This window comes from Emys orbicularis, chromosome 9 (assembly GCF_028017835.1).
Source record: "Emys orbicularis isolate rEmyOrb1 chromosome 9, rEmyOrb1.hap1, whole genome shotgun sequence".
NCBI classification, from domain to species: domain Eukaryota; kingdom Metazoa; phylum Chordata; order Testudines; family Emydidae; genus Emys; species Emys orbicularis.
In genome coordinates, this window is record NC_088691.1 from 21,549,436 (window position 1) to 21,575,129 (window position 25,694).

Sequence of the window (25,694 nt, forward strand, 5' to 3'; positions counted from 1 at the left end):
TTTGTATGAAATATATGGCAAGAGAGGCTGTGCTTGTGTGCTTTAGATGTACTATATGTACCTGCCTGCTGCAGCTGGCACAACACGGGGGCTTCTACAATGCTGGACCGTGGGATTCTTCATCTGTACTACATAGGCTTGGGTATTGTTAACATTCTCCCATTATCTGAAATATGCCTCCTATTTTGTTCATAATGTAACTCCATCAATGTAGTTGCAGCTGCAGAGAGCTGAATGTGTCCCATTATCTTCATCCTCCACAACTTTGAGATTTATTTACAAAGCCAATGAAGTTCAATCATTTTGGATACACTATAGTGAATTATGTAGTGGCCTGGGTGGGTATTTCTATCCTTCATTATAAAGCAGTTGTTTTTTTTAGTTCCCTAGAATCCTTGTATGAACACACACAGAATGTGTGCCTGTGTGAGTAATGAACCATACACTCGTGGTTAAAACTAACAGGGTTTCCTTTTTGGGAAGGAGAGGACTGGGAGGAAGGAAATGCCTCCTAGATTTAAAATTTCCTTTCAACCTTCTCTTCCTTTCCCTTCTCCCCCCAAAAACCCCACTAACCCCCATCTCTTTAAGACAAATACATTCAATACCAACCAGAAAGGCAGACAAGGACACTGTCACTTAATCACTTTTCTTGCCCTTATTATTGTAATTAGAAGGAATAAGAATTTCAGTTCACTTCACTTTGTGTATTTGACAGAATTGTGTCTAGTCAGTGTCACTATTTCCCATGCATAATCTTTCGGGATCCAAATCACCAAAATGCTTAAACAGATGCATAAATGCTTTGTTGAATCAGGGCCTTACTTTCCCCTGCTGCCTGGGTGGGTCTCTCTCATAGTTACATTGGAAAGGAAAAATTGGGGGGGAAATAGAAAAATGCAAAATCACAAAAATTGGCAGGGGGACTTGGGACAGGTGTGCTTCTTGAAACTAGAATTAACTTATTTTTATCTGACTAGATTTCAAGTTGACAGTGGCCTCTTAACTTGCATTTTAGACAATTTTGAGTGATTAATTCTCTCTCTCCCCTCTTCATTAGAGAAGTCCTGTCAGACCACTAACTCCTGGTCTTCAAACTGACAAACTTTCTTCTGATGTTGGATATCATGGCTGACCCTGCAGTGGAAGAGCAGGTCTCCAAAATCAGTGAACTTTGCCATAAATGTGGCCAGTTCCACCTGTTACAGGACAATCATCTTTATAACTTCCAAGATGAAGTGGATGATGAACTGGTTTGCCATATCTGCCTTCAGCCTTTGCTCCAGCCCATGGATACACCCTGTGGACACACATACTGTTTCAAGTGCCTTGAGAACTTCATGCAGGAGTATAACTTTTGTCCCATGGATCGGAAAAAACTGAGTTTCCAACATTGCCGGAAGTCTAGCCTTCTAGTGAGAAACCTGCTGGATAAATTGACTATCCTCTGTCCTTTCCAGAAAGAGTGTCAGCAGACGATGCAGAGGTGTGAACTAGAAGCCCACTTACAGAACAGGTGCATATATGTTTACATAACATAACTAATAGTTAGTAACATAGCACTATCTGTGGTGCCTTAGTGAACAGAACAATGGTTTCCTTACCCAGAACAAACTAAGTTAAGATGAGAACATCAGGCAGAGATGACAAAGGGACGGGCCAGTAAAGTGAGAGGATGAAGACAATATGCTTATGTGTTTGGGTGGTTAGTGCATCTGTGTTGAGGATACAGGTTAAACTACTTGTCTGCCCAGACAGATAAGCAGAAGCAATGCCCAACTGAATGTAGCAAGCCCCTGAATTGTGCCTGAATACTAGGGTTACCATATTCAAACATTTAAAAAAGAGGACACTCCACGGGGCCACCCCTGGCCCCGCCCCAACCCCACCCCTTCCCCGCCCCCATTCCAACCCCTTCCCCAAAGTCCCTGCCCCAACTCTGCCCCCTCCTCTGAGCACCCCGCATTCCCCCTCCTCCCTGCCGCTCTAATCTTGGTTGGGGGTTGCTAAGTGCTTCCCTGCTCCCCACTTGCCCTGCAGCCCCTGCCTCTGCAGCCTCTGTGCCCCCTGCTCCCCACTCATCCTGCAGCCTCTGCGCCCCCCACCTGCCCTGCGCCCCCCTGCCGCCACTATGCCCCTGCCTGCCCTGCTCCTCCTCGCCCTGCAGCCCCTGCGCCCCCCACCTGCCCTGCCCCTGCGCCCCCCTGCCGCCTCTATGCCCCTGCCTGCCCTGCTCCTCCTCGCCCTGCAGCCTCTGCACCCCTCCACCTGCCCTGCCCCTGCGCCCCCCTGCCGCCTCTATGCCCCTGCCTGCCCTGCTCCTCCTCGCCCTGCAGCCTCTGCGCCCCCCACCTGCCCTGCCCCTGCGCCCCCCTGCCGCCTCTATGCCCCTGCCTGCCCTGCTCCTCCTCGCCCTGCAGCCTCTGCACCCCCCGCCTGCCCTGCCCCTGCGCCCCCCTGCACCTCCCTGCCCCTGGAGCCTCTGTGCCCCCTGCTCCCCACTCGCCCTGCAGCCCCTGTGCCCCCTGCTCCCCACTCGCCCTGCAGCCCCCCGCCCCTGCAGCCTCTGCACCCCCTGTCTGCCCTGCCCCTGCGCCCCCTGCCCCTGCAGCCTCTATGCCTCTGCCTGCCCTGCTCCTCCTCACCCTGCAGCCTCTGCACCCCCCCCGCCTGCCCTGCTCCCCCGCTCCCCCGGCAGCCTCTGCCTGGCGGGGGCTCCAGACGCTCAGCGGCGACCGGGGCACCGTGGGTCCCTGCAGCCCCGGCACACGCTGCACTCCCCGCCCCGCAGCCTCCTTCCTGCCGTGCGGGGTGACAGGGCCGCAGGAAGGGTCCCCCAGTGGCCGGGGAGTCCCCGCCCGCGAGGGAAGCCTGAGCCGCTGGCTGGGCCCGGCCTCCCTGTGGTCCTGCGGGCTCGGCTGGGGCGCGTGGTCCGCCTGGCCTCCGGGGGCAACAGCGGCCCCTTCGCCGCCTTCTGCGGCTGCGCCCCCCCCCCCCCCGCCTGAGCTCGCTACAATGTAGCCAGGCGGCTGGGCTGCGCTGCAGACCCTGCGGGTCGTACTGGGGCCGGGCGGACCCTGGCTTATGCTGCCTCCCTATTTCCCCGGACATGTTCGGCTTTTTGGCAATTCCCCCCGGACGGGGATTTGAGTACCAAAAAGCCGGACATGTCCTAGGAAATCCGGACGTATGGTAACCCTACTGAATACAGTGCTCCTTTTCACAGACTAGTCCTTGTGCACCTGCTTCCTTGAAGTAATTATAAACATACCTACCTCTCGCTTCAAACACAGTGCATGGCTCCTGAGTATTTACAGAAGAGAGACAAGGGGTACAATACAATGCTGCCAGCTTAATTGGGCCAATTAAGATGTGTAACACACAAGTCTTTGATCCAAATACTGGAAGTCACTCAGTGCATTATGCACTTGCTGAATCACATATTTGTAATGCCATTATCTGCCCTCATTCTTTCACAAGCATAGATGCAACTAAAAATATGTTCTGCAGAGAAAGGGAGACTGACTTTTCATTGCACTTCTCAGCACAGATGTTTTTGGCATTTCCACTGCCAGCTAGCTGAGCTGGAACAGACAAAGAACTGTGGTTTTAGAAAAGTGCATACAACAAAGGAGTCTTTCCATGGAGTTTGAAGAACCTTTGTTCTTAGTTAATGATTGCTCAGAATGGAGCTGGGAGCAAGCCATATTGTAAACAAAGGCAAAGTTTCAGTGGCAGCATGTTTTGTTAGTACGTAATGGGTAGTACACAGTAGATTTGATACCATTCAAATACATCATGCTTGTCTATAGCAATACCAAAGTCAACAAGTGTGCAGGTGGTGGTTGAACTAAGGAAATCTTTGCAATTTTAGCCAGGCATTTGTGTTTCTATTGCATGTTCCTATGGTATCTAGAGGCTAAGGTGCTCTCGATATCTTTATCCATACTTTCAACATAAAAGTTGAGAGTTCAGTTATTTTAAAACATTGCCCCTCTTCAAAAAACAAACCTATTCCATTCTCTAGTTTTACCAGTGCATTCCATCTTCTGTTTCTGCTTCTTACACTATAAGCTCTTAAGGGCGGAGACTCTTTTACTTGAGTCTTACACACACAGTCAGCACTGAATAATCTATTTTCCCCCACTTCCCAAATCCCTGTAACTGTGAGTTAAAAGCACCTATATCTTATCTTTGCTAGCTGAAATGTCATTCAGCTTCAGTGAATATCCAGTCACATATGGGAAGGTTAACCTTTCAGACCATATATGGTGGCTTGCAGTTTAGTCCATTGTGACTTAATCATTACCAAAAACAAGTTCCAATAATCTAGTATGTTTTTTAAAAAAAATATACAGACTGTTAACATAAAGGTGATTCAAGCTAAATTCTAACTGGCATAAAACCACCACATTGGAAGTATTTTCCATCAGGGTTTGTGATGATTTTTAGTGAGACTAAGCCACATCTGTGCATTTAAAAAAGAACGAGCAGCAAATTTTAAGAGACTAGTCTTGTGGCATTTTTCCCTGCACTTTGCAGTCTGACTTCAGAGGTGTTAATTTTACAGAGATCTCAAGAGTGTAGTAGGGAGATGCCAATATTAATAATTGAAATGGCTCTGAGGGCCATTCCTGGGCCTCCAGTTTGTCAATAAGCAGACGTATTTTGGACATTGGGTTTGATTGCCCTGTGCCTTTGAGAGGTATCTTTGGCCACCCTACACTTGGGAGTAGAGTGACCAGGAAGAAATCAGAGTAGGTGAAATTGCAGAGGGACTTTAGTAGCCAGAATGTAAATACTCCAAATGAAATTTGATTTGGACACAGTGGTATCCACCCATAACCTAGTATCCTGTATCATTGTTCTGGAGCACTGGTTCAGTACTGACTCACGGAATAGTATCTGCCACTGAGCCTCCAATACCACTTCTGCATCACCAACATAACTTGCAATCCATCCTCTTACCAAAGGTGGTAATAGCCTGAGTTTGTTTTCCTTCCCCTGCTTCTTCTGTAACATTGATTGTTGTGTTGCTTACAGGGTTTGGGGGTTCTTTTTAAAATGTTGAGTTTGGTGCTTATGAGAAGAACTGGATGGATAGGCCTGGTGAGAGAATACTTCTATTTATTATAACATGGGTACAGCAGCAGCAGTGCAAACTGCCTCATGCTGCCCCACTCAGTCTTGTATGTTGCTGGTTTGGTAGAAACACGGCATATTCAAGGCTATAAAACTTCTGTGATTCAAATGTGTGGTTCACACCTTGGCTCTGAAAGAGCAGAGGGAATAAGTATTTGCTTATGCCTCACAAAATGTATTCTCACCTTCATTGGGAGCAGCAGGGCTTGAATGGTAAATATTTTAACAAGGAGTACTCCTTCCTACTGTCCCTTTCTCAGATTAATTAAACTAATCGGTCTCTTAAATTAAAAAAAAAGAAATTGAGAAAGGAGTTTCTCTCCCCCTTCTTCCAGCCTCAATTTGAGGCTGAGATATGAATGAATCTTTGCTAGCACCAGCTGCTGGAAAGAAAATGTGTGACTGACAAGACTTAATCATGCTTCCTGAAGCACCTTAGTTACCCAGCGCTTGTATGTGCTGAGTTTACTATGTGAGATGAAATTGTTGCTGCTTGTGTGGATGACTGACTTCCAAATCTTCTCTAGGTGTCCTGGCTTCAAGAAATACAAATCCGATATAGAAAGGAGAAAAAATCCACATTCCAGAAGCAAGGAAGATCCCATTACCAGGGAGGAATCGAATGCTGCCAGAGAGGCGGAGCTATCAGACGGAGCATCATCGCTGGTGGCAGAAAGCTCTATAGCGGCTGTGGTATCTCTGGGGACTGTGGAGCCTGGACTCGTTAATCCAGCCTTTGAGGAGGGTGAAGAAGGCGGTAATGTCTCTCTCTGCAGTTACCAACAGTGTCACACACCACTTTGAATAGCACAAAATGCAATTCAGTTTCAAATCTCCTTTAAAAAAATAATAATTAAATAACGTTAAGGATACTCTTTAAAAGAGCGTGTCACAGATTCTGCCCATATCTGTATGAACAAACACTTGGAAACCTTCAATAGTTTCAAGCTTCTCCTTTTACTTTTTACTCTTGGCCTTTCAGTTCCAAAAAACACAAACCTCTGCCACTGACACAAAAAAAGTTCTTTAACTAAGAGCTAAGCCTCCAGGATTTTCCTGGAGTCTCCAGAATTATGTCATGTGATGAAACCTCCAGGAATACATCCAACCAAAATTGGCAATCGTACTAAGAGTAGCAGCTCCCTTATCCCCTCTCAGGATGTGCACAGAGTATAGCAAGATTCTTTCACAAACCCTAGGTTAACAAGAGCAATACACCAAGCACCATTTAAAAAAAAAAAAAAAAAAAAAAATCAGAAGCTTTTCAGTAACAATGTTCTTTTGCAGCTGTGTAGAAACAAAGTGCATGCACCAGCCCCATGAGAACAGGGCACCAAACATATTGTGAAGATGCCAAGCAATCAGTACCAGGAATTTGTGCCAGTCTGTCTTTTTATTTTATATTTACTCCTTTGAGGCAATTATTTGTTCAGGTTGTTTATTTTAGTTCCTCCCTACTGATACTAAACAGAAGCATTTTTATGCCCTTTGCTAGTGCTTGGATTTGAAATTAATCATCAGTAAGAAAACAAATCCCATCACATTACAAATGAAAATAGCTATATCTCCATTCAAAGATACCACCACTTCATTAAATCTTTAGAATGACAATAAGTAGCGTAAAACTCTCGATAGCATGTTTCAAAATGATTTTCTTAATTCCTGTGCGCACTTAGATGGTGCTGGGGGGACAAGTCTATCTGCTAATGAACCTGTCTAATAGTTACTGTGTAGATTAGCTTGGTTCTATGTTGGAGTTTCCCCAAGTACATGTCAATCTCTCTGTTAAAGCCACTGTGTGATAGAGAACTACAGCTGTACTTGGCTGACATTGTGATTGCCTTCATTACAACATCTAACGTGCCTGGCTTGCACAAATGCTGCAATGATGATAGATTTAACATACTTTGCCAAAAGTGCAGGGAGAGGTAACAACTGTCCTCTTCAGAATGGTTTGGAAGTATTAATTAATTCTCCTCAGCCCTCTGAAATAGGTAAATGTTACTCCCATTTTACAAAGGGGGAAGGGAAATTGAACCAGAGAGGTTAAATGACTCGCCCAAGATCATACATCAAAGCAATGTCAGACCCCTGATTAGAACGCAAGAGTTCTAGGCTTTCAGTTCTTTGATCAGAGCACTAAATTAAGTCCTTTTCTCTAATGGCCTGAGCGTCAGACTGGGAACCAAGAAGCCCCAAGTTCTAAGTAGTTTGACTTTAAATAACCTGGCAGTAGATCTAGAAGAAGAAAAATTTCTAAATGGCAAATTAAGCATCTATTTACAAAAGGCCTCGAAAATGCTTTGTTTCCATTCTTGCTACACCATCTGACAATCAGCTTTGCACTGAGTGAGCACTCGTTGGGAACATATGGGGAGAAAGTCTAGGAAATTTAACTTTTCTGCTTTTTGTTCGTGATCTATTCTCTTCCCTCCTAAATACCCCCCCCACACACACACACAATACCATTTTTGAGCACATAAGGGCCAAACAATACAAGCCCTACCAGTACTATATACCTGATCTCTGACTGAAACTAGAATAGAGAAAGGACATGGGGAGATTATCTGTATTCATGTGTTGCTTTCTCTTCTTTGATTCTCACAATCAGACCTGCCTCAGAAAGCTAGTCTTGTGGCTGAAACAAGTACGATTGAAATTCATCGAGATGATCCAGAAGAAGAACTAGGAATGCGGATAGTTGGGGGCAAAGACACCCCTTTAGGGAACATTGTTGTTCAGGAAGTCCTTCGGGATTCTGTTGTTGCTGCAGATGGAAAAATAGCACCTGGAGACCATATCCTTGAGGTACGTTTGTTCTGTTAGTAGTAAAGTTACATTACCACCCTTCTTTGTCTAAGAGAAGGCTTTTTATGATAGTGGATAGCAAAAAGTTTGTCATGCTGGGCAAACCTCAAGAGATTTGGATAAGCATGCCAAAGTTTGAACACTTGTCCAAATATCTTGGTTCTATGAAACTGGGCTGTGAGCCTTAAAAGAACAGGCTGTCTCATGTAATTTCTGACCCTTCCTGCTTTATCAGGCCAGAAATGCCTTGACAGCAGCCTCTTTTATAGTATTTGGTTAGTTCTGAGCCCAGGTGGAGAGAGGTAAGAGAGCCCCATGGAAATAAGAAGTAAACTATTAAAAAGGTATCAGAACACTTTGAAACCTCCGAAGGTTTGGATTGGTTCTTATTTTTACCTGATCCAGCACTTGAAGGGTACAAGTGCGGGAGAGAAAATAGAATTGTTTTGAGTGGTGGAAGCAGGTGTAATTAAGAGGATTTTTTTTTTTTATTTCATCTCAATTTGACAAACACCTCTTCTGTCTGAAAATGTTTTATCACCTATTGTTACAGATCTCCTTAGATTATTTTTTTCTTTGAACTTTTCAGTCTATTTTATGTACTTTATGTGTCTGACAGCTTTTTATGAGATTTGTATAGAGTATAGTTGTAGCCATGGTCCCATATAAGATATTACCTCACCCTCACTTAATCTCTCTAACAGCACTATTGCACAGAGAGGCTCTTTTTCAAACCAGCAGGTCCTAAATCATTTAAAGCTTTCCATTTCAAAACCAGCATTTTAATTCACCCTGAAAACCAACTGGCAGCTAGTGCAGAGCACAGAACACTAGTGCCATATGCTCCTAGCAATATACCCTGCCAAGCAACTGAGCTGCCACATTCTGTACTGCTAGCTTTGGTTTCCAAATTGAATTAATGCTTCACGGAGAGTGCATTGTTAGTAGTCTAATCTCGAGGTGACAAAGGCACATACTTTCTTTAAGATCTGGACCTCACTACTGTTGTATTACATCCTCCTGGCCAGACAAATCCAACAACTGGAAATCCAACCCTCTCCTTCGATTATACATTCTAATAAGGATTGGCAGACCCTTGCATTCAGAGTGGCAGATACAGTCTTGGTCATATCTTCAGGTGGCTTCTCCAAGCCAATCAATATCACATCCATCTTATCTGACTGAGCCTCATCCACCTCCCAGTCTCAGCCAGAAAGTAAGACATTCAGCAACACTGGCTGGGTGTCATTAGAATACTGAAGATGCTGTTGCCCATGTCTCCTTGCTAACCTTCCCAATAGTCCCATATGCACACCAAAATGAGACAGGATGGAATCCTACATGACTGCCCCCTGGGGGAGGAATAATAGTTACCAAAATTACCTTGAAAAAAGAAAGATTTAGACTGAAGATCCTAGGGCTTGTCTCCACTTACCAGGGGATCGATGTGTGGTGATCAATCCACCAGGGGTCGATTTAGCGGATCTAGTGAAGACCAGCTAAATCGATCGCTGATCGCTCTTCTGTGACTCCGGTACTCCACTGGAAGGAGAAGCATAAGGTAAGTCTACGGGAGAGTTTCAAGGCTTCAGAGCTGTGGAAAGGTCTCAGGGAAGGCGCCTCATGTATGGAGGATCCAAGTGTGCTTTTTGCTAACCTTGTGATACTAGGTACAGTGGAAGACCCATAAGCTCTCCAGGATCTAAATGGTGCATTTTCCTTCCTCTTTCTAGGTGAATGGTGTCAACATCAGTAGCGTGACTCATTGCCAAGCTATCTCCTTGCTGCGCCACCCAGGTCCCGTTCTTCACCTTATGGTCCTGCAGGAAAAAGGGTTTTCCAACAGGACTCTCAAACAGGATTCTAGCCCTGCTGTTAACCGGGAAGTGATTCACGTTACACTGATGAAGAGAGACCCATCTGAACCCCTGGGAATCAAACTGATTAGGAAGACAGACGAGGCAGGGATTTTTATTCTGGACCTGCTTGATGGAGGCTTGGCAGCCAAAAATGGAAAGCTGAGTCGGAATGACAAAGTTCTCTCTATAAATGGCCAGGACCTGAGGCAGGGAACACCTGAGACTGCTGCACAGATAATACAGGTAATTTATTGAATGGAGCAGCTGTCTGTCTGATAACTCTGACTGTCTGCACCACTAGCGCAGTGATCCATTTCTGACCCAAGGGCTAACAAAACATGCCTGAGCAATTTGGATACCCTTAAGTAACCATTTTTGGGAGAGTGGCTTCCCTACAGAAGTGGGGATTACTGTTTCCTAGAGATCATGAATACACAGGTGGGAATCTGCCATGAATCATCTCTGACAATACCACAGTGAGTCAGATGTCTACGGTGGTTTAGTGCAGCAAAGGCAAACTGATCTTTAGGTGTAGCCTTTTTACAAGAGAAATCTCTACACACAAGGCATACATCTGTGACAGATACCGGAACAGAGTATGTGAAGCTTCCCTAGAGCTAACCTAGGGAGGTCTGAATAGAGACCGCATGGCTTGGCAGTACAGAACAGAAGCATTTTTGATTTAGGTCAGGATGCTGGTGGTAAAATTCCCAGTTAAACTGCATGTGGAAGAGGGGTCCATGAGTCAATCTGAGGCCCCTTGCTGGGAGATGGTCGTTCTCATCATGATAGAAATCTGTCTCATTTTAATGGTCTGAACATTTGGTGTAAAGTATTCGTGTAAGGATTACTCCAAAAGCAGTGGCCTTCGTTTAGATCAGTTTCAAATGCTCTGTCTCCTGGGGCAGTGCCCTCCAGCTTCTAATAGCTGGGTTTCTTTTTTTGCCCAAAGATCATGACAAACACAAGGGCATTTCACCAGAACTTACAGTTTAAACCTTAGAAAAGATCCAAAGATAAGGGAGAATTCGTTCTCTTCCTGGCAATTTGGTGAGTCAGTGGTGGGAGAAAAAGGGAAGAGTTTTGATAATTATGGAGAGCCTGTGTTCTTACATAGAAAGAAATATTTGAACCTAAGCAGTGATGTTTAATATTAGAAGTAAGTCAACAAATGTTCCCGATAAACAACTTTCTAGAATTGAGGACTGATTGCAAAGCCCAAAAACATACTGTTCAAGTTAGTAAATGTCAAAGCACTGGACCACGAGGCTGGCATGTATAGAATTGAATCTAATATGTTGGCACTCAGCCTCCCTAGGTGACCTGTTCCAGAGCTTAACTATCTTTAGGAATATCTTTCTAACCATAATATCTAACCTAAATCTCCCTTGCTGCAAACTAAGATGATTAATTCTTGTCCTACTCTTGGTAGACATGGAGAACAATTGATCACAGTCCTCTTTATAACAACCTTTTACATACTTGGAGACATATATCCCTTCCCCCCCCCCCCCCCCCCCGCCCAATCTTCTCTTCTCTAGACCAGTGACTCTCAACCTTTCCAGACTACTGTACCCCTTTCAAGAATCTGATTTGTCTTGTGGACCCCCAAGTTTCACTTCACTTAAAAACTTACAAAATCAGACATAAGTGTCACAGCACACTACTGAAAAATTGCTTACTTTCTCATTTTTGCCATATATTATAAAATAAATTGATAGGAATATAAATATTGTACTTACATTTCAGTGTATTGTATACAGAGCAGTATAGACAATGATTTGTTTATACTGCTCTGTATATGTAATGTTAGTTTGTATTGCCTTCGCTAGTGCTTTTTATGTAGCCTGTTGTAAAACAAGGCAGATATCTAGATGAGTTGATATACTTTCTAGAAGACATCTGAGTATTCCCAGGTTACACATACCCCTGGTTGAGAACCACTGCTCTAGACCATGTTTTGTAAACCTCTTATCACTTTGTTGCTCTCCTCTGGACTCTCTCCAATTTCTTCACCTCTTTCTTCAAGTATGGTGTCCAAAATGGGACATAACACTTCAGCTGAGGTCTCACCAGTACTGAGTAGAATAGAAAAATTACCTCCTGTATCTTATATGTGACACTCCTTATCAGCTCCTTTCGTAGATTTGTCTGGTCTCTAGAGGTGTGTGCATGCCTGTTACATTTTTCAGAATGCTACACAAAGTCTGAGCCATGCAACTTTCAGAGAGATCATCAGAAGTCACAAGGTTAAGTCTCTACATGAGCCATGGTGAAACTTTACCCATTGAAATTACTGAAATATTATTAAGCTTCTCCTTTTGTTTTTCCTGGCAGACCAGTGAGGCAAGAGTGAACTTTGTGGTCCTAAGGCAGTCTGGTGTAGAGCTGCCAGATGCTGTTGAAGATGGTGGCACACCAAACAGTAGTAGCAGCAGTAGCAATGGAGGGAGTCCAGTGCACCATCGGAGGAGACCTGACCAGAATCATTACAGACGAAAATCAAACTACCAAAAGGTAAGTCTTGTAGTAATAGCAGTGCTATTTTCTGCTGGGCCAGTTGTTCTTTGTTTCTCAAATCTATTACTTTACCACTGAGTGCTATGAAAATATAAACCAAGAATACTGCAGGGTTATCAAGAGTAGGGTTTGGTCCCATATAGCACCTTTTCTTTACCAGATGTTGCAAAGCAATAGGAGTTGAGAGCTGGCAGAACAGTGAACTATACAGTCAGACCAAGCACCTGTTATCTACAGAGCAATGCAGCAGCATTTGTGCAGCCTTTGAGGTTAAAGCCTGTCTAAAGGGGAGGAGGAATGCTGGCCAAAACAGCAGAGTTAATCTCTGCTCCTTGAGAAAGGGTCACTGGGTATTTGACAGCCACCAGAAACCAGTAAAACAACCATTGGGTTTAATTCCCTATCTGTAGGACAACAAGCACATCAAGCACAGCTTTCCCCTAATATTAAATTGCAATGCTAACACTGCGTGTGACTCCATGTCACAGTATGGGACTAAATGGCCTTGTGGCCTAGAGGTGAAAGCTGTACTAATGAAGCTAAAGAGAGATGCTTTTGCAACTTCTGCAACTTAACTAGTTACTTTTACACTCAGATTCCCTCCTCTAGAAAACTGTGAACTTGAACAGATTTGCTTTTATGTTGCTGCCTCTGGCAGGTTGTACCATATTTAAACTAAAATTTGTGTGAAGAAATTCTGCCTGAAATATGAACTGCCTAGACTTGTGTTTAGTTTCCCAGGTTACTGCATCTGAGTTGGTTACTATCGTATGCAGTTTCAGCCCAGTTCTTTCCTTTATAAACTTCAGTCCACTGTCGTCTTCTGTTTCCACAATACACGCGCACACACTCTCTCTCTAACCCTTTCTTCCTCTTAAGATCTATAGGACATGATGTGCTAATATTTCACTAAGCTTAGGGGTGGGATTTTCATAAGCACTAACATCGACCTAATTCTGCTCCCATCAAAGTCAGTAAGAGTTTTTTGCAGCTGACTTCAAGGAGAGCAGAGCTAGGTTAATGCTGAGCTGTTTTGAGAAATTTCACCATTAGATTCTCATTTAAAGTAGATAAGCTATTTGAGTCACTATAAACTGTCCTTTCATCCCATGCAACGACATCTTCAGAAATAAATTTCTCCTCCTCTTCATACTCTCTACCTTGTGTTTGGAAAAATATCTGCTGGTTGCCTTCTTACTTTTCTTGGACTTATGGCACAGTAGAACCTCAGAGTTATGAGCACCTTGGGAATGGAGATTGTTCGTAACTCTGAACCAAACATTATGGTGGTTGTTTCAAAAGTTTACAGCTGAACATTGACTTAATACAGCTTTTGAAACTTTACTATGAAGAAGAAAAATGCTGCTTTTAACCATCTTAATTTAACGAAACAAGCACAGAGACCGTTTCCTTACTTCGTCAAATCTTTTTTATACTTTCGCTTTATTTTTTTAGTAGTTTACACTTAACACGGTACTCTACTATATTTGTTTTTTTTTTTTGTCTCTCTCTGCTCCTGCCTGATTGTGTACTTCCGGTTCCAAATGAGGTGTGTGGTTGACCGGTCAGTTCGTAACTCTGGTGTTCGTAACTCTGCGGTTCTGCTGTATACTGGGCTTGTTGAAACAGAAATGGGGACTGTGATCATTCCAATGGAAACATTATATATTTTAATAACAAGCTCTATTCTAAAACATGCATGAGGTTGGATAGCTCAGCCTTTGTAGATGGATTTGGAAATGCCTCTTTACTCTGTGTCACTGGTTCAAATCCATCCCAATTTAAACAAAGTTCAAAAGATAAAAAGTTGGTAATACCAGACATGTTTGATGACCTATGTGAAATGAGTTGGTAGTTTCTTTCCACTTCCTGGTGGGGAAACTCTCATCACAAAGAGCCTCTATGTAGACAAAGGATCGAATGGACATGTAGACAGGCATATATCCTCACATCCCTAGCAGCAACCCTTCTGAGTCAGGGTTGAATCGCCTTGGGAGTACAGTGTGCTATAGCTTCTGCTGCCTTTGCTATTTGTGCCTAAACAAACAACTTCACTCTCCAGAGCTATTAATGTGGCATCTTTCACCAGCCCTGAATTTTTAGAGTTCTCTGCCTCCTACCCTAGTTATGGACCTTTCTAAATTCTGCTGCATTGATTAACCCATATAATCATCTCTTTGTAGGATCTACCTCAGGGATACCTCAGCCAGGAAAAGACCGTTGCAATAAAAAAGGAGCTAAAGGAATCTTTGGGAATAACTATTGGAGGTGGAAGGGACAATAAAAACAAGCTTCCTATTTATGTAACTAGTGTGCAACCCATTGGATGCCTCTTCAGGGATGGCAGGATCAAGAGAGGTAAGGAGACTTTCCAGACCCTGAGTTTCCCTTTTTATAACTTCGCTAATTAACTCAGTGAATGGGTTTTAGTGTTTTTAAGTGAAAATTGGTATTAAACACCAGTAAAGTTTGAAGCACTAAGTCCTGGATGACACCTTGAGGCAGAAGTAGTCTATATTGCAAAAGGTCAGTAAATCCATGCGGCCATGATAATCCTACTTATTTAATCCACAGGAGATGTGCTTTTGAATATAAATGGCATCGATTTGACTCATCTAAACTACTATGAAGCTGTCTCTGCACTGAAATCCAATGCAGCTTCCCACACCGTAGTGCTGAAAGCCCTGGAAATCCTTGTACCAGAGAGGGTGCCAGAACCCACAGACCCATCCTCTGATATCAGGGAACACGGGTTCAGTTGGTCACCCCTTTGGATCACATGGCTCGGATTACCTACGTAAGTTTGTTTGGTCAATTCTTTCTCTCCTTGGTATTAACCATTGAGTCAGGTATTTTACCTCATCTGGCATTTAAGCAAAGTGAATCACTGGCTGACTCTCTGAACCAAGTCAAACTTGGTGACAAGCCCTTTAAACAAAAGCAAAAGAGACTATCAGTTGTTAGTGTTCAAATACATTAAGAAACTCCCACTGCACTTCAGTATTTCTGAGCCCCTCCTGTTTGCAATATGGTCGGTCCCTAGATATCTGACAGAGTTCACTGAACATTTTCTCAAACTGAATAGGTCACAGAAATTGAGAACAAAAGCAAAAGTGTATGTTTGGGAGTGGGGGTGGGGGTGAGAGAGAGGGTGTTTTGTTACACAGCCTGTGTTTGAATTGTGACACGCGCACTGCAAACAATCCTCGGTAAAACGTGATGAACCCAAGCTACTTTGGCTATTCTACTTAACAGAAGTCAATGATCAGGCACTGCTACTGCCTTTTAGTAGCTAGTCTAATGGTTTTGTTTTAAGGCAAGCAGTCTTTTATTAACTTCATCTCAACTGTGAAATTTTTAATCCTAGGAAAATAATGCCAAATTCTGAATTTCCTTGCTAAAATGCATTAGAAGGTAGCTTACCATGTTGCTGGTGCTAAAGGTAGTGGGAATTGTGCTGCTGCATTCCGTGTGGCGAGCATTTTAAGGTTTGAACTTTTCAGCTACTAATTTCTGGAGAGATGCAGCATGTGTTCCTCTTTACTGGTCTCTGCTGAAGGTCAATTTGGAGTGAGCTCAACCCAGAGAGGAGGTGCAGGTTATGTCAGAGTTAAGGTTTGTGGCTGGACAGGGAGCTTACATAAGGTTCAGGTTAAACAAAACCCTCTCTTCTAAGGGTTCTGATTTATTTACAGGTTTGTTTTCTGGTGCAACCAAAGGAACGCAAAGCCTGTGGCTACCTTTCCTTCATGCAATTTATCAGTTTGTAAACTCCCAGAACAAAAAACAGAGGGCAGATCTTATTCCTCCAGAGCATTATGTCTGGGCTTCTTGTCAAGAGAGTCTTGGCCTGTTTTTTCTTGAAAGGAACCCAGCTTTTTTTTTTTTTTTTAAGTTCTGAGACTAACTAGTCTCAGCTGCACCTGATTAACTCATGTTCATGTAGGACGCTAGGATTTAACCCCCAAATCTCTATGCCATTATCTAGTGCAATGAGGTTTCCTCAGAGGGGTCACTCTTGGGCCAGGTGTATTGTGACTGCAAGGCAACAGCTCCTTTTACATCTCATCACTTGTGCCAGGGAAGGTGAAGAGTATTCTATCAAAAGCTCCAGAGACTCTAATGCTTTCCAAAATTCCATTTCCATTAGGTCAGCCTCTTAGCGCTCCAGTCATCTGCTTTTGTTTTAAGTATAGGCCCCGGAGCTAGCATCCACCAAGTACCTTGCCTCAAATATATTTAATGTTTGGTTTCACCTACCCTAACTCACTGTAACTGGCTGAGGACCTGAGCTAAATTCATAATTAAATTTGCCAACTTTAAGATCATAAAAATGTGCTCTCGTTTTAAAAAGTAGTGTTGGCTGTATACCTCCCTCACGGGACCCTATGCAGCGATTTCAGCTTTTCCCACTGAGGTGGAGAGCCATCATGTCAGAAGCACCCTCGGAGCACTGAAGCAGTGGCTGGAGAGTAATCTCCTTCTATTGCTCTGAACTGAATTCTGGCATCTCCCAACTATAGAATATTAGCACCACAGGCTGTTGACATGCTTTCATGTGGGGAGGTTTTAGGATATGGTCTGAGAAGCACACAGCAGAGCTATTTCATTTTGCGGTCTGCCAATGTTTACATCATTTGTTCCAAACAATATAAATGGTAATAATTCCTTCCTTGCAGTTCTTCACTAATTTCCCCAGTTGCCCAAAGTGGTGGCCAATAATGACTAGTTGGCTCTGTGTGCTATAATTTCACTAAACCACTGAGGAAAAACAAACCTCTTGCAGATCAGTGCTGAGCTCCTCATTGTCCTCTTCAGCTAAACATAGGTGTTCAGACTTTTTGGCATGCTGACTTCTATGCACTACACAATTGAGGGGTTTTGTGTTTTTTGTTTTTAACCTCTGCTGGGAAATTTTTGAGCCACCACTGAATATAGCTTTCTCGAAACATTCCCTGAGCTGTGTTTTGAAATCCAGTATGAAAATCTGAAGTTTACTGCTAGCACATGCTCAGTATTTTTTCAGGTAAATGCTTAATCCAGAAGATCGCTCCTGTGGTGCTTATTCTCTTGCGTTCTGTTTTGTTGAGGAAAGCCACATGTTAGTTGTTAGTCTGAGATAGCCGTTTGGTGCTGGAAGAGCAGAGTCGGAAGAGGTTATGTTAGAAGCCTTGCTGGTATATTCAATCCTTTTCAACACCTCTGTCCACAATGCTTAAAAGTTCCACTTTTTATTGTTACACTTGCACTTGTGGCTTATTGTTTGTGTCGAATGTAGTTTGTCGGCCTGGCTCATTTAGTAGTATGCTGCCTTTGTGTTTACACGCTGTCCTGACATTGCTGCACTGCATTGCCAGGACAGCCTTTCACATGAGAGGGCTCCATCCCGTCTCTGATGAGCTGCCTGAGTGGAAGTTAGAGTAGGAAAAAACCCAGGTGTCCTGGCCAGTCTTCTCCTCACAATAACAGATTCTTTATGCTGTTCAAAGCTGTGTATGAGCTATTAAACACACAGGAATTACCATACATGACCAGATGGATGGCCATCTGGTCTGTCGCCTAGCATTTTATGTCTGACAGTAGCCAGTACCAGATGCTGCAGATGGGGATATAAGACACCTACATAGTAACATTGGACTGGTTTTACCCTACGAGGCAGTTAGTGGCTGGCTTATGTTCTGAAACAGGCGGCTTGATATCCCATGTTCATTGTTTTTCTCTCTAACATATCTGAGTATTTTTATTGTCTATATAAATGTCTAATCCTTCTTCATTCTTTGCCTCAGTTAATTTGTGGTAGTGAGTGCCACAGTTAATTACATGCATTCTGATTATTGCTGAGTGCCGATTTATGGCTGCTCTGTTTGCTCACACAGCACTGGCGCCCTTCAGCCACTCCTTTTGGATATCTAGTATAGGTCACTGGGCTCTCCCTTTCTATTGAGCAGTGAATTCCAGGAGCAAATACTGTTAGTATTTGTCATCTTTTGAAGAAGTCTGTCGAATAGGCTTGGTCTTGTGATCTAATACATCAGACATTTTAGAAATCAAGAAGCAGGTATATCTCAAAATGTTTGGATTATATTCTTTATGAACACTCTCTCATAGGACTGTAATATCTTATTGTACAGTACTTCTTATGATAAGTCCTGCATGAAAAACCCTTCACAAACAAACCTTGACTGACTTGATTGTTTGAATCATTTAGTAGAAGAAAGGTTGCCTTACCTAACGACGTAATGTTTGCTTTCCAACTGGGATATCTGGCTGCTAACTACAGCCATTGTACCAAGTCCCCACAATACATGTGAAACCAGAAAATTGACTCCAGATTAATTATAAGGGCTGCAGCAGTACTGCTTCCAATTACTTCATTTTTTTTTTTTTTTTTTTTTTTTACAAAATGATGCTGTAAGATAACTCATGAACAACCCTGACCCGTCTTCCCTACCTGGCTTCCTACTCTCATCACAATACTTGTGGTGGGATAAAGCTTTGTCCCCTGATGGATGCAGGTAATCTAACAAGGGTTATTGCAGTGGGTTCCCGCATCACCAAGAAAAATGAAGATTTTTAGTCAAGCAGTTAATTCTAGCTGGAAAATAGGTGCTTCAGAACAAGTTGTGTGTGCGCCTCTTCTGTGATTGTGCCTGTCTTTCCAGCTACCTTCACTGCTGTCAAGATATTGTCCTTCGTAAAAGTAACTCAGAAAGCTGGGGATTCAGCATTGTTGGAGGCTTTGAAGAAGGCAAAGGAAACCAGCCATTTTTCATTAAAACCATAGTGCCTGCAACACCTGCCTTCCATGACAGAAGACTAAAGTACGTATGGTGTTTCTTCCATTATTTGTGTCTATTCCAGAAGTACTGAGCTTAGATGCAGTGTGTATAATTTTATTGAGCTATTGTGCTGCTTTTAACAATTAGCCTGGCTGAAATGTAATGATTTATCCAAGTTCCTTTTCATCCTAACTCTTAGTAATAACCACACAACCAGCTGTCTTTATTTCTACAATTATGAAATGATTAGAAATGATTTTGAGTGATTTAACACTTTTTTCCCATCCTGTGAAGGGTGTAATTATCAAGTGGGAGAGGATTAGTTAGGATACTACAAGTGGTGATTATGCTATAACTAGGATTAACTGGATGAAATTAAGGGGATATTTAAGATGAATATCAGGAGAAACTTCTTGACAGTGAGACTTATTAAATTGTGAATAATCTCTCAAGGGGCGTGGTGGAAGTCCTGTTGCTTGGGATGTTTAAAACTAATCTGGTTGATACACTAGGAAATGGACTGGCTCTTTAACTTCTATGGGTGTCTTCCCCTCCAGCTAGGAACATGTACAGCTGGCTCCTTCCAGAGCAGCTGTTAGTGTTGCCCTTTCAGCCCATCTGCCAGGGATACTGTCAGAGCAGAGATCTGGCACTGTTCCCAAGGGGATTGAGTTTCAGTGAATGGTGCAGGCATTAAATCCAATTAAGGACTTTTCAGTTATTTAGCAACTATGTTCTGATATCACATTAGTGCCTTGTTGACAGGACTTGCTCTTACCTGGATATCCTATCCCCTCTCTTAGGAGAGCATTCATTTTCCTGGTCTGTTTCCAAGGAAGATGCTTTAGCTGGGGTCCTTAGCTCTGACTACTTTGTAAACTGTAACCAAGGACCTTTTACGAGGTAGTTTGGGTGTGTCCAATCCCAGCATGTAAAGCAGACTCACGAACTACCAGCATGACAGTATCCTCCATGAGGCCTGTAAGCACTTCCCCATAGCTATTACTAAATAAGCAGCTGGGACCTTGGGTCACAGATTATATCATCCACATCCATCTGCTTTTTACAATTTTCCTCTGGATTGTCTTCCCTTGTGCTAACTGGCTCTTTTCTTGAATCCCCAACCACCCTTTCCCTCAGTCATTTCATTTCAGCCTCTCTCAAATGCCTCCTCTCTTCCTTTCACTTGTCCCCTCTGCCTTCCTATATCTCAAATCCCCAACCACCCTTTCCCTCAGTCATTTCATTTCAGCCTCTCTCAAATGCCTCCTCTCTTCCTTTCACTTGTCCCCTCTGCCTTCCTATATCTCTGTTTGGCTAATCCCCTTCCAACCCCAACAATTAAAAAGAAAGCAACTAATGGCACTAACATGAGCTTTGCGGACCATCCCTTCCCCACACCCCCAAGTGCTGACAATTTAGATAGACAGTCCTTTGCCAAAGAGTTTACACTTATTGGGTTTGTATGGTGCTCAGCATAATGGGACCTTGATCAGTCAGGGTCCCTAGGTGCAACTGTAATACAGATAATGGAGGGTTTGAGTTTTGTCCTGACAGAAGTTTCCTCTTGCCTTGCTAGGTGCGGAGATGAAATAGTGGCAGTAAATGGAGTATCTGCTGTAGGAATGAGCAACTCTGAGCTAATTCCCATGCTGAAAGAACAGAAGAACAAAGTCACTCTTACAGTTGTGTCTTGGCCTGGAAGTTTTGTGTAAACATCAAAGCCAAATCTATGTTCACTTGATTTATGAGCCTCTTTGGGACCAGATGCTCATTAGATTGATGGGATAGCGAAACATGTGGCAGGCATACCAAGGAAACCCTGAACTCTTGGCATATGATGTGTACTATCCAGTAGGCTTTCATTTCCTATTTGAAGAAAACATTTCCAGAATTGATGAAGGCAAATGTAGCTTGTTGATATATCTAAATTTTAGATCCAACATTGTAGCAGATTGGAGCGGCACTTTCACTAGCTTCATCATGGAATTCTAATCAGTACAGGATTATTGTGGGGACAGTTATTTTTCCAGTGGTCCTATATGAATTGTGCATCTCTATTTTGAGCCAGTCTCCTTTTTTCCTCCAAATCCTATTTTAGCTGTGCTAAACCAATGATTGTAACTAAAACATACCTAATCTCCTAAAATAAGAGTAATGTTTCACACACTGGTCAAGGGTCACTGGTTGGCTGGTGTACTTGGACATGCCATTTTGTATCTGTTTTTAAAAGCCGCTAATAAAACTCTAAATACATGGACTGATCAAATGGTTCATTACCAGTGGTGTTTACATTTCTTGCCCATAGAAGTCTAGTATTTTTTTCAACCCTTTTGTTGTCAGGTAGATTAAGAATTCCTGTTAGTGCTAATGCATTGTGTTGGCTTGTGCAGAAATCCTTACTCCTGGTGAATTGCTGGATTTCTAACCCTTCCTCAACTCTGCTCTCCTTGCCTTGTGATTTTACTAAAACCATCTTTTTTTAATGTAGAAATGGGCTGTCTGAACATAATGGGCCCACTTATTCCCAAGAAAAGTCTGCCCCCAGGAAGTAACCTCGTTGCTTTTATGCATAGTTTCTTGATAGTCTGAAAGTGATGTTTTTTTGCCTCTCATATTCACCACTTTTCCCTCCCACCCAGCAGAGCTAAGAATGTGGTAGAATGACATGACCAAATTATATACCACCACCTCCAGCCACACTTCAACCACTGTATGTGAAATGAACTACCTCCAAAAGGACAGTATCCATTTTGGTTTGTGAACTTCGTGCAGTATATTTAGGCTTAGCCGAATTTCATTAATTTTTTTTATAATTTCAACAGATAAGATGTTTAAGCTTTTTTAAAAATCTTTCAGTTGCAGGACATTGTGGGGGAAAGGCTTATAATTTAATGACAGACATGGAGATTTAAAAAATGAAAGTTTTATAAACCATTTAAACACCAATTGTCAACAGCACATGTCAAAATATACAAAGAGAATATCCTTCTCAACCTTGCTGGGTTCCAGACCCTAGGCAACATTTACATTGCTATTTTTAGCTTTCTGTGAGCCTAAGTCAGCTGCCCCAGGCTCTGAAACTCTCTGCCAAGGTTTGTTATTTTGTGTAGATGTATGCTAAAGTTCTCAAGCAGCATTTTTCTTTCTTGGCTTATCTGTAAATTACAATTATTGCTGGAAATGTCAGTTTGTGTGTGTATACGGTGAAATAGATAGCTACTGACACTGATGATTAAATTCTTCCAAGCCTAACTATATAGTAGAATTTTGAAGCCTGAGGTATAAAGCTATTCTGGCTATCGGACATTGATAAGCTGGGCTTTTTGGAAAATTCAGAATATAGTAGGTATTCCTCAAATATTTTCGTTTATTATATATTACATTTAATTATAATCCCTAGTAGAAACGATTGAGGGTTTTCACTGTTAAAACAGAAAACCATTTGAAATATGCTAGCTCTACAACTTTCATTCTGACCAGCGTGGACCATAATAGAAATTAAAGGAAACTCATTTCTTACATCTCCCCCTGTAAAAATACTAGCTCGAGCGATTTCTTTTAAAAAACATAATGGAGTAGGAGCTCCCATCTTCTTAAGCAGAGCCTTGCAGGACAGAGCTGGCTACTTGTAAATTAGCCACTACAGCAGATCAGAGTTCTGTTCCTTGCTAGATTAACAGTTTATACACCAAGTGACTTAACTTGCTTTTAGCTATTAGCTACAGGTTGTATGTAAGGACTCTTATCCAAGCTCATTAAGAGCCAATAGTTCAGTTATGAAAGCTTCCATGGTGCATTATGCAGTCCCTTTCTTCAGTTGATAAAACATTACTGTGGATTTAGACTGCAGTTTTTCTAGGCCAGCAGGACTTCTGGGCCTCTTACTCCTGACATGTTGAACAGCAAGAGTAAAAATTCAGAAGTCAGCAAGCTGCCTGTGAAAAAACTAGTATGATTTAACTCAGTCTCTATCTGAAATGAAGGAAATGCAGAACTTCAGGAGTGGGGTTTTTTTTTTTGTTCTTTTCCATACAAAGATACATAAGCAGAGCCTTGGACCATACAAAGCTCTGGTGAGATCTGAGAGATTATTGTTAGGCTTGGCAGAATTCCATGGTTTTTTTGTAATTGACAACTGTTTAAAATTTTTAATCAGTTTTAAATTCAGTTGTGCAAAATTATGGGTTTAATAATTTATTCATAATTTCCCACAACTGAAACTTTAAAGGGATCAGAATGATTAAACAGTAGATGTTGATTTCAAAAAGTTAGCTTTGTAACTATTACAACACAATCTGTCAATCAGGTGTGAAAATATACAAAGTAAATATCCTTAAATCAGATTTATCAAGCAGCATTTTTCTTCCTTTGCCTCCGTAAATGTATTACCAATGGAAATATTTTTGTCATCGGTTTGTGTGGGTATGGTGATGTGGATGCATACCAATACTAACTGATAAATCTAATCATTCAAAGCCTAGTTACTATTAACTTAGAGCAGTGTCTGCTGCTATTGTAACATTTGTCCCTTAACAGCCATGGTGTTGTAGTGGTGGGATATGTTTTTAAATGAAGGGGATGCTGCAAAAGGCATTGTGATTTTACCATTACTTCGTCTTATTTCTAGGTGCCTTCAGCATCACTAAGAAGTTTTAGTACATATTGTTTGCATTGAACATGTAGAATCATCTTAATAAATGTTGAATAGCTTTGATGCCTTTAAGTTATTCTAAAATGACTAGAAAATATGGTGAGTGTTCTTACCTGAGGGTTTCAAAATGGGAAACCTGATCCATAGTGGATATTTCTCCAACAGTCCTACTGTTCTAGACCAAGACAGGAAGCATCCTAGCCTCTGCCAGCGGAAGGAAATAAGCTTGTCATGTTGCATCTCCCAGGAAGAGAGCTGGTCTAGCTGAAGATGACCTGGGCCTGTATCTCCACGGGCCTGAACCTTGGCTAGTGATTTATACTAGTGAATATGAAGAGCGTATAAAATGTTCCCAAATCAGAATAGTATCTATTAACCAATGGTGTCCTTGGGTACAGCTATCCAAGTACTTACCACATTTACCACCACCCTCACTATTACCCCTATTTTACAGGTATGAAATGACTTGCCAAAGGTTCCACCGACTGTGAAACAGAACTTGATGCCTTTCTAAATCATCCCTGGCTCCCTGCATTAACCTCTAAAGCTTTTCTTCAAGTGAGGCAAGTTTACATTTCCTTTTGGTAAGCAGATAAGAGGGCTCTGGCAAAATGCCTGTTTCCAAATGTTAAACTCATCCTCTCTTACCTCATCCTAGTGTTTAGCACCAAGTCCTGTACATCCATTAGTGTATACACCGGGCCAGATTCTGACTTTACACCACTTTCACACTGGAATTATTTTGGACTAAAAGTGGTCAAGATTTTGAGTTATGAAAATTTTATGCAAAATGTTTCTCAACCTCCTGACTACAACAAGGGCAGATACAGACCCAGTGTGTATAACAGGCAAACAAATAAGGTGCACGCACGAGGTGAAATGGTTACAAACTACTTAGTGCAGAATCCATCTTCTGGCCATTCTCCTGTAAAAAAATATGCTCATCAGCTAACAAGAATTTTTTTTCTCCTGACATCAAGTTATCATTGCAGAGAAGACCAAGAGTGTCTCCCTTTAAGCCAGAGGCCAGCTGCCTCCCTGGTACAGTAGCTCCATCTAATGGTAAAGTGACTAATTGGGCCACATCTCTACAAAAACATGCAATGATTCAGGGCGCAAGTGGAACTTAGGACAGTAACTGTTATTCATGAGATTCCACATCCTCTTCCCCTGAAGCCAATCAATATGAGTGCAGGGCACAGTAATGCAGTAGGCATGGAGGAGAAATCCTACCCAGGTATGGACATGCTCTGTATTAGCTTCCATCACTCTTATAGCCCCACTCTGTCCCTAAGCGTCCTATATGCAGTCAGGAGGGAGAGGAATTTGAAGGAGACAAAGGGCAAAATTCTGGATTAAGTCAGTGGCATTATACCAGGTTAAAATAAGTATGCACAGATCATATGGGTCTATGCAGCAGGTGGAAGTGCAGCCAGCCCAGCTCAGATGCACATGCTAGGAATAGCAGTATGGATATTGTGGCACAGGTAGTGGCTGGGCTAACCCCCTCCACTCCCCCAGCTAAAAGTCTACCTGACTCAGGTGGCTAACCTATGCCACAACATCCATGCTGCTCTTTTATGCACTAGCTTGAGCAGAGCTAGCACTCGCTGGGAGGCATACTCACAGCTGCAGTGCAGACATACCTTAAGTCTCTAGACACTATAGCACTGGCGTATTTCCTTCTGTGATGATTGAGCTACACAGTTGTTGGGTGTCCATAATAATAGTACCTCTACCACCCCATTCAGAACTGTAAAGCATTTATTGGGGGGGGGGGGGGGGGGGAAGAGGTTGGCAGGCGAATGACTTCCATTGGTTTGCTCTGCCCTGTCACTTTAGCTGAAAGTGGGGGGGGGGGGGGGGGGGAAGAGAGAATCAGGATGGGGGTAATAAAAACCTATATATGAAAAAGCTCCAAATATCAGCACT

General features: G+C 42.6%; 1 protein-coding gene across 1 annotated transcript; it reads left to right on the forward strand.

Moving 5' to 3' along the window:
- Positions 1-1,115: 1,115 nt before the first annotated feature.
- LOC135883883 (ligand of Numb protein X 2-like) lies at positions 1,116-20,823 on the forward strand. The gene is made up of 9 exons (XM_065411149.1): positions 1,116-1,516; positions 5,670-5,899; positions 7,754-7,950; positions 9,684-10,052; positions 12,147-12,326; positions 14,513-14,687; positions 14,904-15,126; positions 18,992-19,150; positions 20,688-20,823. Exons 1-9 carry the CDS (start codon positions 1,116-1,118, stop codon positions 20,821-20,823), a joined length of 2,070 nt encoding a protein of 689 aa, XP_065267221.1.
- The last annotated feature ends 4,871 nt before the right edge of the window (positions 20,824-25,694 follow it).

Coding starts and splice junctions, on each gene's coding strand:
- LOC135883883 (XM_065411149.1), top strand. CDS start 1,116: ATGTTGGATATCATGGCTGACCCTGCAGTGGAAGAGCAGGTCTCCAAA. Junction 7,951..9,683: donor CTGGAGACCATATCCTTGAG/GTACGTTTGTTC, acceptor TCCTCTTTCTAG/GTGAATGGTGTCAACATCAG. Junction 15,127..18,991: donor ACATGGCTCGGATTACCTAC/GTAAGTTTGTTT, acceptor CTGTCTTTCCAG/CTACCTTCACTGCTGTCAAG.